The sequence below is a fragment of the Syzygium oleosum genome, unplaced genomic scaffold, assembly GCF_021117445.2.
Source record: "Syzygium oleosum isolate NSW1041296 unplaced genomic scaffold, Sole_v2.1 Sole_v2.01, whole genome shotgun sequence".
NCBI classification, from domain to species: Eukaryota; Viridiplantae; Streptophyta; class Magnoliopsida; order Myrtales; family Myrtaceae; genus Syzygium; species Syzygium oleosum.
Genome location: NW_026607485.1, coordinates 38,774,842 through 38,790,309, shown reverse-complemented (window position 1 = coordinate 38,790,309; position 15,468 = coordinate 38,774,842). Strand labels below are relative to the sequence as shown.

The following is a 15,468-nucleotide window of genomic DNA, read 5'->3' as shown; positions in this document are numbered from 1 at the left end:
GTGATTTATTTTGTTTCCGCATAAATTACTAAAAATTGTTTTAGATCACCTATTCACCCCCCTCTAGGTGATCCTTGCTAGCTACATCAATTGGTATCAGAGCAGGTTGCTCGGTTATTGAAGTGTTTTACTTCTGAGCTAACGATCTATATGGCTAGCTATGGTGCTCCAGGGCTCATTGAAGGACAGAGCAACAACAGACCACCATATTTCGATGGCAAGGAATATAGTGTCTGGAAGAATAAGATGAAGGCATTCATAAAGTCAATTGACCACATGCAATGGGATGTCATCATCAGAGGTGTCAATCCAAAGTCTTCTGATTCAAAAGAGAAGGCAGATGCAAGCAAAGCAGCAGATCCTCCATTATCTCAAACTGAGATATCCAAAAGAGAAACCTTAGATTCCAAAGCAATTTATTCTCTTTATTGTGCCTTATCACCTATTGAATATAAAAAAATTGCTGCTTGTGAATCAGCTAAGGAAATCTGGGATACTCTTCTTATTACTTATGAAGGAACAGATCGAGCCAAGGAAACTCAAATTAATCTTCTGCTTGGTCAATATGAATCTTTCAAAATGAAGCCTGGAGAATCAATTGCTGATTTATATGACAGGTTTACTGATATAGTAAACGGTCTTGCTTATCAAGGACAACCAGTTCCAGATGCAATGAAAGTCAACAAACTTCTGAGAGGACTGACAAATCAGTGGGACAACATCAAAACATCTCTTCGAGAGACACAAAGGATCAAGCCTCTATCAGTGAATGAGTTAATTGGAACTCTTCAATCATATGAGACTGAGAAACGAAATGAGGAGATTGAATCCAAAGGTAATAAATCAATTGCTTTGAAGACTAACATTGATTCGATGCGGTTCCGAAGATGAAGACGTTGATGATGAAGAACTAGCTCTGTTTATAAAGAAGTATAAGAAAATGAAGATCAAAGGAAGAAACCTCAGGGGAAAGAAGCCTTTTGAAAAGAAGAAATCTTTCGATGAGACAGAAAGATCGAAGGATGTTATATGCTTTCACTGTAAGAAACGTGGACATATCAAGCCAAATTGTCCACTTCTGAAAAAGAAGACCAAGTTTGAGAATGCAAAGAAGGCCTTAAAAGCAGAAACCTAGAGTGACACAGAATGTGAAGACAGTGATGAAGATTTCTGTCTAATGGCTAAGTCAGACTCAGACTCAGATTCAGATTCTGATCCCAAAGTGGAAATTGAGGTAAAACATTCTGACATGCCTATTGAGGTATCAAATTACATTGATGAATTATGCTTTGAATTCAAGACTGCTCTTAAATGCATCTCTTCTTTGAAAAAGGAAAATTCATCACTGAGGCAACAGGATGTTTCACAAAAAGAAAAAATCGATTTCCTTCAAAAAGAATTTCATCAAGTCAAGGAAAGTCGAGATTTTCTTTCCAAAGAAAATGCAGTTTTGAAAAAGCAAGTTTCAGAAATTACTTCCAAATTTTCAAAGGGATCAGAAACCTTGAAGCATATCCTTTCTATCCAAATTCCTTACTACAACAAATCTGGTCTCGGATTTGTGAAGGAAAGTGATAGCTTGATTGATTTTCCAAAGGTCAAGGAGAGATTAAAACAAAGACCTCCTCGACAAGCTTATAAAAATCATTTCAAAAGGAATTTTGTAAAACCTGTTGGTCGAAGTGCACTCAAGTGCTCAAAATGTGGAGATCCACAACATTTTGAGAATGAATGTCCTAAGGTCTGGAGACCTGTTAGAAGAGATTTTGTTAAGACAGCCTATACTAATGCTCAAGGACCCAAACAAATTTGGGTACCAAAGAAAACTTGAGATGCTGTGTTTTTTGCAGGTTACCACAAAAAGAAAAAGGAAGTGGTACCTAGACAGTGGATGCTCTAGACATATGACAGGAGATCCAAGTATATTCGTTGATCTACACAATCTGAATGGTGGAAAAGTATCCTTTGGAGGAAATACCAAAGGAAAAATCGTTGGCAAAGGAACAGTTGAAATTGGAGGACTTACAATCAATGATGTCTCATTGGTAAAAGGACTCAACTACAACTTGATAAGCATAAGCCAACTATGTGATACAGGTTTCAGAATCAACTTTCAAGAAGATACATGCTCAGGGACAAGCAAAGATTCTTCTCAAACATTTACAGGGAGAAGACATGGCAATATCTATCTTCTAGATGTCAATCCAAACTCCATTCATTGCTTGATCTCAATCAAAGAGGATGAAGATCTATGGCATAGAAGACTGGGGCATATCAGTATGAAACAAATCTCAAAGATCTCAAACAAGAAACTGGTTCGAGGTCTACCAGATTTGAAATACAAGAAAACAGAGTTATGCAATGCCTGCACTCTAGGAAAACAAGTAAGAAGTTCTTTCAAGTCTATACATCATGTTTCCACTGATCGTGCTTTGCAGCTTCTTCATATGGACCTATTTGGACCAACCAGAACACAAAGTATTGGTGGTAAGAAATATTGTTTAGTCATTGTTGATGACTTCACAAGATTTACTTGGGTGTTCTTTCTTGCTCATAAAAATGAAGCATTTTCATATTTTTCAAAATTTGCAAAAAGAGTTCAGAATGAAATGGGCTATTCCATTTCCTGCATTAAAACTGATCATGGGGGAGAATTTGAAAATCAAAGTTTTTCAGATTTTTGTGAGGAAAATGGCTTTCAACACAATTTTTCTACTCCTTACACACCAGAACAAAATGGTGTTGTGGAAAGGAAAAATCGTTCTTTGCAAGAAATGGCAAGAACTTTGCTGATTGAAAGCAAAATTCCTTTTTATTTCTGGGCAGATGCAGTTTTTACAGCATGCTATATCATTAACAGAGCTTTTCTCAGACCCATTCTTGAGAAAACCCCCTATGAGCTTTACAAAGGTAGAAAGCCCAACATTTCATATTTTAGAGTGTTTGGTTGTAAATGCTATATCCTGAAAAATCCAAATGACCGCACTGGAAAGTTTGATGAGAAAGCAGATGAAGGATTTTTCCTTGGATACTCAACTTCAAGTAAAGAATACAGAATCTACAACAAGAACTCTCAGACTGTTGAAGAATCAATGAATGTGAGGTTTGAAGAAAACATTCAGACTCACAGAGATGAATCTGAACCATCTCCCAACATTCAAGAATCATCAGAAGCATCAGAAGGCAAAGAAGATATAATACGGACTCAACCGAAAGTTCGAGTCCGGAATTTGAAGGAAAAATATGACAAAAGCTGGAAACATAAATCCGAGTCATCCGAAGAACCTCGTTATTGGAGAAATAGAAGATGGTATCAAGACAAGATCCAAACACAAAGAGAACATCAGCAACTTGGCTTTGATATCGAAATAGAGCCAAAAGAAGTTGGTGAAGCTTTATCGGATGAAAGGCTGGATCGATGCTATGCGGGAGGAACTTCAGATTCGGAATCAATAAAGTATGGGAGCTTGTGCCAAGACCCAAAAATCATCCGATAATTGGAACAAAATGGGTATTCGAAACAAACTGGATGACAAAGGGAAAGTTACAAGAAACAAAGCAAGGCTGGTTGCAAAAGGCTATTCTCAAGAAGAAGGCATAGACTATGATGAAACATATGCACCAGTTGCAAGGTTAGAAGCCATTCGGCTACTACTAGCTTATGCTTGTTCCCATAACTTCAAATTATTTCGGATGGACGTGAAAAGTGCCTTTACGAATGGATATATCAAAGAAGAAGTATATGTGGAACAACCACCTGGTTTCGAAGAACCAAGAAAGAGTGATCATGTCTGACGACTCAAGAAGGCTCTTTACGATGCGAAACAAGCACCAAGAGCTTGGTATGAAAGGTTAAGTAACTTCCTTCTGCAAAATGGTTTTACCAAAGGTAAAGTTGATACAACTTTATTTGTTAAGAAAAAGGGTAAGGATTTCTTAATTGTTCAAATTTATGTTGATGATATAATCTTTGGATCTTCTAACGAATTGCTATGCAAGGAATTCTCAAAGAATATGCAGAATGAATTCGAGATGAGTATGATGGGAGAATTATCATTCTTTCTTGGCCTTCAAGTGAAACAAACCAAAGATGGTACATTCATTTGCCAAGAGAAGTATGCAAAGGAGATTATCAAGAAATTTGGATTACAGAATTGCAAGAAGACAGACATTCCCATGTCTCATTCATCCAAACTGGACAAAGATGAAAATGGTAAAAAGGTTGATCAGAAGGTATATAGAAGCATGATAGGCTCTTTATTATATCTAACTGCATCTAGACCTGACATTCTTTTTAGTGTCTGTATGTGTGCAAGATTTCAATCAGACCCAAGGGAATCTCATTTCTCTGCAATAAAAAGAATAATCAAATACATTGGAACATATCCAATGTTAGGTCTTTGGTATTCCAAAGATTCAGATTTTACTCTTACTGGATATTCTGATGCTGATTTAGCTGGATGTAAAGTGGACAGGAAAAGTACTTCCGGTACATGTCAACTGTTTGGGAATATGTTGGTATCTTGGTACTCAAAGAAGCAGAGTACAGTTGCACTTTCTACAGCAGAAGCAGAATATGTAGCATTGGGAAGTTGCTGTGCACAGATTCTGTGGATGAAGCAGCAATTACAAGACTTTGATATTGAAGAATCAAGTGTTGCAATCAAATGTGACAACACAAGTGCAATCAATTTGACAAAGAACCCAATTCTTCATTCTCGTGCTAAGCATATTGAAATCAAGCATCACTTTATTCGAGATCATGTTCAAAATGGTGATGTAAATATTCAATTTATTGATTCTAAGAATCAATTAGCTGATATATTTACAAAACCTCTTGATAAATCTTCATTTGAATTCATCAGAGAAAAACTGTGCATTACTTATCCATTTTCTTGAAGTGTTTGATAGACAGGAAATTGTTCAGACTCAAGTATTCTCAGTCTGAACATTTTTCAGACTCACAAAGACAGGTACGTTCCTTATTCAAATTTTGGCGGGTATAAAATTGACATTTTTGGCAGGATACTTGTATAATTCGTTATACTTGGAAGCAAATCAGGTATGCATTCTATTTTATCTGCTAAAATCTGCCTAATATATTGATATGTTTGGTTAAGTTTTAGAGAGAATATTTTCTTCCTACTTGTTTGGGATATCTCTTAATTTCTAAAAGTACTTTTTTCCTTCCAAAAAGTTATCAACCTCCTTTTTAAACCCGTCCTTCTCTGTTTTCAAACCCTATCAGTACGATCTTTTTCTCTCAAAAACCTTCCGATATACAGAGACTCTCCTCTTCTTCTTCCAAAAGATCGAAACTTTCGTCTTCAAAGGTGATCATAATGCCGGTCAAGATGGTGGCCCACGAGAAGATCTTCTCGTATTCTTAATCAAGACTCAAAATCTACCGCGGCGGCGGAATTTTAGAAGTTTCGGACTCGAGAATCCGATCATCATGCCAACCCTTCTGAAGCGTCAACCCCTCAGCGTTCGTCTCCACCGAAATCGTCTGGTAAAACTGATTTTCGGTTCATAAACATTAAACGTGTGTGGGAGAATTATCAAAGGCTGAAAAGGAATAATGCCTCTGAGTCAGCTCTTCGTGCTTGTCTGAAAGACAACAATCTTCGCTCTGAAACTCACCTTGCGAAAATCTATTCTGAATACTGCACTAAATCAGGGCAAGTTCCAACCAGCACTACTCCACAAGAAACTTCTTCCAGAAAGGGCAAAGAAAAAGCTGGAGAAGCTTCAACTCCATCTGAAAAGAAATCGGTTCATGTAAGCCCTAAGACATCTAGTGCGTCAAAATTTGTTGTTCCGGATGATGATGCACGATTTTTTGAGAATTTTGAGATGAAAGTTGGAATAGCATCTGGCTTGCCTGGAACAGGAGGCTTATTCAGAAGCACTGCGCATCAGATGTATTACAGGCTGTTACTTGATAGAGGAGTCATGAACAATAGAACTGTGGATTTCGAGTATTTGGAGAAGGCTGGAATTTCTGTACAGAACCTGTTTGAAAAACTAGGGGTTTATGAATTTTGCCTTCAATCTGCCAACACTTATGCTGAATTAACTGCCTACTTTTATTCAAATCTTTCAATTCTGTCACCAAACTGGTTACAGTTTACTATTGGTGACAAGAAAGTTGATTTAAAGGCACATGAGTTGGCAAGGATAATTGGAGCCACACACTCCACTTTTACTCCATTGGCAGTAAGTCTTGCAGAGGCTTCTCAGCTAGCTTCTGAAAATCCGAACTTTGCTCAAGGATCAAAAAGACATCTTTCCTATTCTGACTTATCAAGACGATCGGTGATCTTGCATAAGATCATCATCAACTGTTTAAAGCCAAAGGATGCCTCAAAAACTGACCTTTCGAAATCAGAGATCAAGCTCATTTGGGCTATCTTGACAGGTCAATCCTTCTCTCTTCCTCACCTCATAATATTCCATATGTACAGAGCATTGCAGAAAGATAAGGGTCATCTGCCATATGGAGCTTTGATCACTCGTATCTTCATGTATCTCAATTTATCTATTCCTGGTGAGTTGCGAGAAACTATGCTTCCCCTTATGTTTGTTGGAGAAAAAATGCTCTCCAAAATGAAGAAATTTGAAGATATCAGGGACATAGTAAAAAGGAAAGAGGCTCAACAGTCAGAGGCCAAATCTGTTGGCAAGAAATTTCAGAAAGAAAAGGAGCAAAGGAAAAGAACTAGTTCAGCAATCAAGCAAACTGATTCTCCAACCCCAATCAAAGTGTACAGAAAGAAAAGAAAAACTCTTCTGCATGATGAAAATGATGAAGCAGAAGCAGCACACTTTGAATCAGGTCACACTGCAGAACCAGAACATGTTCCTGAACCAGTTCCAAATGTTTCAGAACCAATTCATGAAGAGCATGTTTCTGAAGAACAATCACCTGTTCGGGGAGATTCCACCAGAATCGGCCCGAGGTACAATCGATCGAAGAAGCTAATGACCAAGGTCGGCCATCCGAAAATCGAACATCCTTTCGATTCCCTCGAGATAAAGGACAAGCGGTGCTCTAGAACAAAATTTGCGGAACCTACGAGAAAATTGTTGAGGAAAACACCAAGGCTCAACAACTTCAAGCAGCAGCAGATAAAGCGGAATTAGAGGGAGCCATTGCTATGTGCTCATCCAGCATGGATAAAGCCATAGGTCAATGCAGTTCGAAGATTGAGGAGGCTGTCTCAATATTGGAAAATTTTCAACTGATTCGTACTCCTAAAAAATAGCCTGTTTTTCAACATTTCTCTCTATTTTTTTCAATTGGTCTGTAATATTTCTCATACTTATTGTTAGACTGATTGATTACTTAATATCAATGCATTATTCTATCTATTACTATTCTTTTTGTTGATGACAAAAAGGGGGAGAAATCATATTGCAGATTTACAGGTTATTCTCAAAGGAAGAAAGACACAGATATCAACAGAGTTTGCTATTTCAATCTGTGTTTATTGAGCTTAATATGTTTAAAATAATTCAATCTGCAAAGAAAGTTTTGTCACCATCAAAAAGGGGGAGATTGTTGAGGAAAACTCCTATTAATTTTGAAGTTGACAAAACCTTCTATGTTATTGTAAATCTGATACTTATTCTGAACTATTCCAGGTCTGTATATTCTGGAAGCTCAGAAGAAAGTTATTCAGACTTTACAATCTGTCAAGTATATTTTTGAAGACCCACATAATCGAAGTTCTGAGATTCAGAAGCAGAAGTTATTCAGATGCAGATGCAGACGAAGAAATTATTCGACGAAGAAATTCGTCGAGACGAAAGAAATTATTCGGACGCAGAAATTCTTGAGCCGAGACGGGGAGTTCTTCGATGCGGACGCAGAATATCTTCGAGCCTTGAGAATTCGAACGTAACACAACGGCTAGTGATCTAGCATGGATTTCACGAAGGAATGTTCTGATTGTCTCAATCTGAATCAAATTGATTGACAATCAAACATCATGACAAGAATGCATTACAACGGACAAAGTTCTACTTATGGAAACCAAGATTCTGATTGTATGGGCAACCAGAATCAGCGGGATTCAGAATCTGTCAACCAACGGCTACTCAATCCTTACTATACAAATCTGTCCAAGGTAAAGATTGGAAGATGATCCTCTGAAAGCTGTCCAACGGCTAGTTTGGAAGCAGAGGAGTATTTAAGGAGATCAACGAGCAGCGGAAGGAAGTACGAAATCAAGAATCAACAAGTCCAAAGTCTGAGCTTAATCCAATCATTTTTCTCTTGTCATTCTGAGCCAAATATTAAGATCTTGAGGAACACTTTGTAAGAGTGATTGTGTGAGATAGAGAGTCCTATCATACACAAGAGTGTTAACACTCAGAAGTTGTAATTCCTCTTGATTACATAGTGAAATCCAGCCAGTAGGCTGTAAGCGTGGGAGAGTGGACGTAGGCTTGCTATAAGCCGAACCACTATAAACTTGTGTGCAGATTCTCTATCCCTTATCTCTTACTTTACATTCTGCACATCAAGAGCACAGTCTATATAATCTGTCTTGAATCTGAATTTTATTCAGACTCTTCTGTGATTTATTTTGTTTCCGCATAAATTACTAAAAATTGTTTTAGATCACCTATTCACCCCCCTCTAGGTGATCCTTGCTAGCTACATCATGAAGGATGGTGGTCCTTGTTCTCATAGCTGAGAAGATGTGTGGATGACCAATTAAGATTGAGTGTGAATTTTCTTCAAGATGAAAAAAATTTTCCTTCACCGAATTGTTTTACTACAGTAAACACTGGAATTTATGAAAAAAAAATTTTGGAAACCAATTTTTCACAAACGAACAGAACCCAAAATTCATAATGTATTCTGAAAATAATTATACAATTCAGTTAAGACAATCATTTAGATCAAATCGGCGAGCTTGTTTTTCACCATTATTACACGTGCATGAGCATTACGTGCACAAATCAACAACGTTCGAGACAAATTCCTGGATGTTCTTATCCGAACTACCTCCTTCATCTACGGCCCGTTTGGCAGTTTCTTTCCACCTCAAGGAGTTTTCTCTGATCTTCTTCCCTCTCTCTCCATCCATGATCTCATCTATGCAGCTCTCGATCTCTTCCCCGGTCACAACCCCTTTCTCATTAGCCCTAACCCTGAGGCCGACCTTCCACACCTCCACGACGAATGTGGCGTTGGTCGGCTGATCCGTCCACTGGGGCATCACCACCATGGGGACCCCCAAGCTCAGCGCCTCGAGGGTAGAGTTCCATCCGCAGTGGGACATGAAGCAACCGACCGAACCGTGGCTCAGCACTTGGAGCTGATTGCACCACCTCACCACCAAACCTTTGTTGTCATTACCTAACTCTAGCTCTTGCATGAAGTTGGGTGGGAGCTTCTTCTCTTCAGACTCTCTCACCACCCACAAGAAGTGGCTCTTCATCGACCTGAGCCCACTCGCGAGCTCTTCCATCTGGTCCTCTCCCAGAGATGCCAAGCTTCCGAACGATACGTAGACGGCGGACCTGGGTGGCTTCGAGTCCAGCCACCGGAGGCAAGCTTCTGCTTCGGGCTTGAAGAGGCTAAGTCCGTAGTCTGTGTCGTCCTCGAGTCTCTTGTCCATGTATACTGAAGGTATCGTTGGTCCGACTGTCATCATTGACCATTGGTTCCCCATCCAATTCACCAGCTGGGATTCAATAAACAAATTAATTTACAGTTTCGTACACGGTATTAATTCACTAGTGGCACGTGTAAAATGTTCCATTCAACTTATACTAACATGCCTTTTACCAAAAAGAGAAGTAACATTCCTCGCAATGAAAGATGCACGTCTTCTTGGAAGTAACAAAAAAGGATACACGTTATCACGTATATAGATACGCCCAATTTCATGAAGAGATTGTCTCTCATGTCATCAATTTTGTGGTCAATCTCGTGTGATGAATATAAAGGCAAATATCAATTTTTATTCTAGAAATTAGCTTGATTTCAAGCGTGTTGTATATGCACATGAGCTGAAAAAAATCTCTTTTCTTTTTCCAGTAACAGTTCTTAATAAAATTCGGATTCATAAAGCTATATCTTCTAATGTAATGTAGTACCAAAAGTTTATAAGGACGTAGATAAAATGTGCCGAATTTAGCCTTTCGTTATGAAATTTTGTGCAATTCAACTTTTTTTTTCCCAGATCACGGATACTATAATATTTTAAATGGTTGTGACAATTAGTGAATTACTTCATAACACCTATTGAGCGTACTTCAAAAAATTTTGATTTTCAAAGTATTAATTATACATAATTCCAGAGAAATGTTATTAAATATAATATATTCTTTTCATTTAGTTAGTTAACAAGTGCCACCGAAAAAAGCCTTCTCAAAAATACTCTAGCCATATAGTTTGCCCTGGTGATTTGAAGCTTCTTACCTCTTCCTCGATCTCAGTGAAAGTATTGAACAAAAGCCACTTAGCTTTCTGGAAATTGGAGAACTGTCCGAGAACGATCTTGAGCACGGCGGGATATTTATCGACATCAGCAACAAATGAAGGAAAATCGTTCAACCCTAAAACCGACATCACCGGAGGATTAGATACAACACGCCCTTGTCCATCTGCAGCTTCTAACGGGAGCTTCACTGTTCCCTGGTGAACCAAGTAATAGATCCAAGCAACGACGCAGGACTGAGTGAAGAACGAAGCTCCATGCATGCCATGTTCTATTGCCACGTCCAGAGCCCAGCGGTCAAAGGAATCGTAAATAAGGACTTTAGCCGGATTCTCCTGACAAGATGGGTGTTTCTGAATGAAATCGCTCAGGCTCTGAGAAACAGAAAGTCGGAAGTGGTCTATATACTCGTCAATGCTCAGCTTGTCTGCTTCAACGTTGTCAAACCCGTCGGAGATGTACTCGACCTGGATGGAGCTGGCGTTTTCCAGATTGAGGGACTTCTTGGTGGAAATGGGGATTAGGAATGTGACCTTGAGACCCTTTGAGGCCAAGCGTTTGGAGAATTGGAGCATTGGGTTTATGTGGCCTTGCACGGGGTGTGCTAGGACCAGAACGTGAATGTCCTTGGCCGGATGCATGTTGAGCTGTTTGCCGCTCGGACAGATTCACTTTCGACTCGACAAAAACGAGTGTGTTATGAGTCACGTATGGTCTGAGGCGATCCTTTGTTATATAGAAAGATCTTTTACCGAGAATCCTGGCAATGAATGGTAGTTGCTTGCGGTGGCATTATTGATGATGGGGGCTCATTCGCACGTGACATTTGAACCGTTTGTTGAACTTTAGCTACGTATAGTCTTTATCTCGAAAGTGGGATAGGGTCTCTAGTAACACGGGATAATTACCAAAATAAAAATCATAAATCTATTGCAATTGTGCCAATTCAGTCCTAAACCTTTTGCGTTTACGCCAATTCAATCCATCTGACCAATTTTGATCAGCCAATGCCGACTATCCAGCCGACATGGACGTGGCAATTTTAAATTTTTTTTATTTATATATTTGTTCTTTTCTTTTTCTTTTTCTTTTCCCCTTAGTGGCCGGCAAGGCTCCCCGGCCACCGGCGAGGGCCATGGCCCTCTCTCGGCCTCGCCCGAGGCTAGCGATGCCATGGCGAGGCTTCCCTTGCCTAGATTTGGGCAGCCTCGCCCGCAACCGTGCCTCGAGATGGAAGGTGGAGCCACGTTCAAACCCGTCCTCCCCTTGTTACTTCCAATTGCTCGACGAAATTCCTGATCCATCCAACTCACTTTAGGTAGTAGTGCCACCAGAAGACAATGGAGTCTTTCCAACGCACCAATGGAGCTTATACTCAATCACTTCAACCAAAAAGATCAGGCCTTTTGCGATTCTCTGCACACAGAGAGAGAGGGGAGCCTTGGACGGGAGATTTGCAAGCCACATAGGTTCACAGTTAGTTGCCGCCTCGCCCAGATCTAGGCGAGGGCAGCCTCACCGACCGCGAGCGAAGGTGGCCATGACCTCGCCAGCCGCGGGCAAGGCCAACTTCCCCTGCAGCCCCTTGCGCCGGCCACTGTAGGAAAAAACATAAAAGAAAAAATAAAATTTTTGAAATAAATAAAAGAATACTAAAAACTTGCCACATTAGCGTTAGCCAGACGGCCGGCATCCACGTCAGCAACGGCCGGTCAAAATTAGTTGGATAGACTAAATTGGCACAAATGCAAAGGGATTATAACTAAATTGGCACAAAAAAAAAGTTTCGGACTAAATTGACACAATTATAGTAGGTTTATAAATTTTTTGATAATTTTCCCATGTAATTCGAGTGAATCCACCAACGTCCCCGTTCATCTCCTCGCCCCTTTGTTGGATCCCTCCATATATATGTCCTTTTTTTTACGTATTAATTATAAAACGAATTGAATTTTTCTTCCATTTCTAATCTGGGAATCCTTCCCCCAGACATTTAATCGGTCATTCAACGTTCTAACTAGCGTCACTCACGTTTAAATCTATCTTTTTTCGAAACAACCTATTATTGCAGTTAAGCAGAGAGAGTTGCATTACCTACTGGTCAAGCTTCATGTCGTTTGCATTGCTTAAAGTAGTAAATCATGATTTCTCGTGGGCATTAGAGTAGTGTTTATGTTCTTGCCGTACGATAAACATGGATTTCGGGGAGAAAAGACAAAACCTAACATGTAATACGACAAATAAAGTGGACACTTTGCCGGTTCCATGAAGTGATATATTCGATCGGCAGCAAAGATTTGGAGACTGGCAACAGCTTAATATAAATGACATCATGGCTTTTGGAAGCAAGTAAATGGATTACGACACACTGTAGGAAGTAAACGACAATTGTTTCGGGCCATCTTGTCTTCTACATTTCAATAAAGAACAGAAGCAAAACACCACTATTGACTAGGATAGTCTAACGCACGCAAGCATCGTTCTGCATGTCTCATCATTGATTTGATTTTTAAAAGACCATGAAGAATTGCTAGAAGATGTCTATAGTTGTCTCTAACCTACCTAAACGTCGGGGTTTGGGGGTGATTGGATTTAGAGATAATGTCGAGCAAGAAAGAACAGTCCTCATACTCAAGGTGCTCGCCCTCGTTCGGCGTGGGTTCTTCCAAATCATCACCTCGCATAACATTGGGAAATTCAATCTTGATCTAAGCTATGAGATTCTATCCTATTCGGGGGTCGTCGGCTAAGAGCCAAGTGGGACACAAGAAGACATCCCACTTCTTACGAACCAGAAATTCTATTGGAGACTTGGTTATGCCAAGCCCTTTCGCTACCAAAACTCGTTTTGTTTGCCTACTAAGTGATTCATTCAGTATTATTAAGTTATGAATCCTAAGGTTCTACTAAGTGTTCATGCATGCTTATTTATGAAAACATTCCGCGATCGATTATACTAGACAATGACTCATATCAATTCAAGATAATGAAGGTGACACATCAAATGATATAGGACACAAAATAAAGACGACGAAAGTAAGCTACGAGGAAATAGACTTGACACGAGTCTGAAAAAGATATACATGGCTTCGTTATTAAGCCTCGGAATATGAACCTCGTGAGCTGAAATTAAAACCTCACATCACTCAAACGTGATAAAAGAACGACAAAATATAAAATGTAGTAAATTAAGCTGATACGAGTCGGGCAAAAAATATACACAGCCTCGTTATTAAACCCTAGGACATGAGCCTCATGAGCTAGGTCTAAAATCGAGCTTACGTCTAATTCTAAACCAGAGAGACATGCTTGACTGAAAAAGTAATCACTAAATGTAATCCTAATATAAACGCAAATGAGGTTTTTCATGGTTTGCTTTTTATTATTATTTTTATCTTTTTATCCATTTCTAAAGGAAACACATCCTAAAAATTCAATTTATTTCAATTTGAAGAAAAATCACTTCCAAAGTTTATTGGATCCAAATCAAATGAAATCCGATTAAAACTATTTCTAAAATGCAATTACCTAACTAAGACTTGCACTCTCCTATCATTTTTATTTTTTCATCTCTTTTTTATTTTCGTAATATTTTTCTATTAGTCATTATTTCTTTTTCTTTCTCCTCTTTCGGTCATTCACCAAAGACGCACAAAGTCTCATCTCCAAATTTCTATTCTCTCCTTCGTTCGTTCCTTCTGCCCTTTTATTCTTTCTCAATATCATTTTTCACCTTCACTCATGAACATGTATACAAGTGTCACGGCCCAGAGGTTTTCTGTACGAAGGACCATGGATGATCCATGAAGCACGGGTGAATCTCGAAGCTTCTAAGTCCCAAGTTTTCTTGTGTATTCTAAACCACTCCTATGGGCGGGTAATATTGTAAATGTACACTCCTGTAATAAATACAGGAAGTTGATTAATGGGAAGATGTAATCTCCACCGTTAAATTGAGAAAAGATCTACAGTTATGATTAAGCTAGTACTTGTATCTATATATAGGGGTCTGATTTCCCTCATTTGTATTATCTTACAAGTAATAAAATTTTCAAAGCTTCTCCCTAGAGTTTCTCTCTCTACGATCCTTGTGAGTGTGAAAAAATTCCTAAGGCCGCACGGGTAAAAAAGGCTAGATCAGCATTAGTTTTTTCAGACTGCTGCCCGTGACACAAGCATGACTTGTTCGCTGAATGATCCTATTCTCTGCTCATGACCATTAGTTGCAGCCATTAGCAAGACTTCATTTGAACAAGAAGCATTCCAACGTGAGCAGATAAATTCACGCGGGGGATTCACTGACTTCTAAAATCCACAATCAGATCAGAGCAAAGCAATATAGTATCAAACAAAGCATGAACGGCTGAGTAAGAAAACAAACATGACCAGCGAGTAGGAGACTCAGTCCAGGTGGACCTATTTTTATAACATACTTGGTCACACAACACAATCTATAGCAGAGGCTCATGTGCTTTTAATCATCCAGATTATCACAAATTCACATATAACAGAGAGTAACTTGAATGAACTTAACATGTGCAATAAGCAAGAATCAAGTAGGTTACATGTAAATAACTGTCTCGGCTATGAGTCAAATGAGCATGATTCGGTGATACGGTAATAGAACCGAGCCTGTGCATCCTCAGTCTAGACATGCAGTAGTCAAACAATCATTAAGATGCAAGAGCATTTCTCAAACTCGAGCACCGATTCGCTCAGGCATTTTTTCAAACAAATTGTGATCAATTCAACCGAGAGGTATAAATGCAACAATGATGCATTGGTTTAGATCCAAGCTCTCACGGCAAAACCAGACCATAAAAAAAGGTATAATCAGAGACAAATTTCACATGAGCCTCAACAACATTTCTCGGACTCAAACTCACCAAAACAAAGCAAAGAGGTGATTACCTTGGAGATGCAGTCATTGGCCTAGAATTGATGTTTAAACCAAAGATCAAGGATCCTGGAACTAAGTCTGAGCTCTTCGAGCTTTCCTGACTGGAAA

At 39.1% G+C, this 15,468-nt stretch overlaps 2 protein-coding genes across 2 annotated transcripts in view; both read right to left on the bottom strand.

The window, feature by feature from the left end:
* The window catches only part of LOC115679635 (uncharacterized), a 92,307-nt gene that overhangs the window by 69,390 nt on the left and 7,449 nt on the right, over positions 1-15,468 (bottom strand). The window lies entirely within an intron of this gene.
* Positions 8,908-11,153, bottom strand: LOC115665913 (mogroside IE synthase-like). Its single transcript, XM_030587726.2, has 2 exons — positions 10,442-11,153; positions 8,908-9,701 (listed from the first exon to the last, which is right to left on the bottom strand). The coding sequence occupies exons 1-2, from the start codon at positions 11,099-11,101 to the stop codon at positions 8,961-8,963; spliced, it is 1,401 nt and encodes a 466-aa protein (XP_030443586.2). The 5' UTR covers positions 11,102-11,153; the 3' UTR covers positions 8,908-8,960.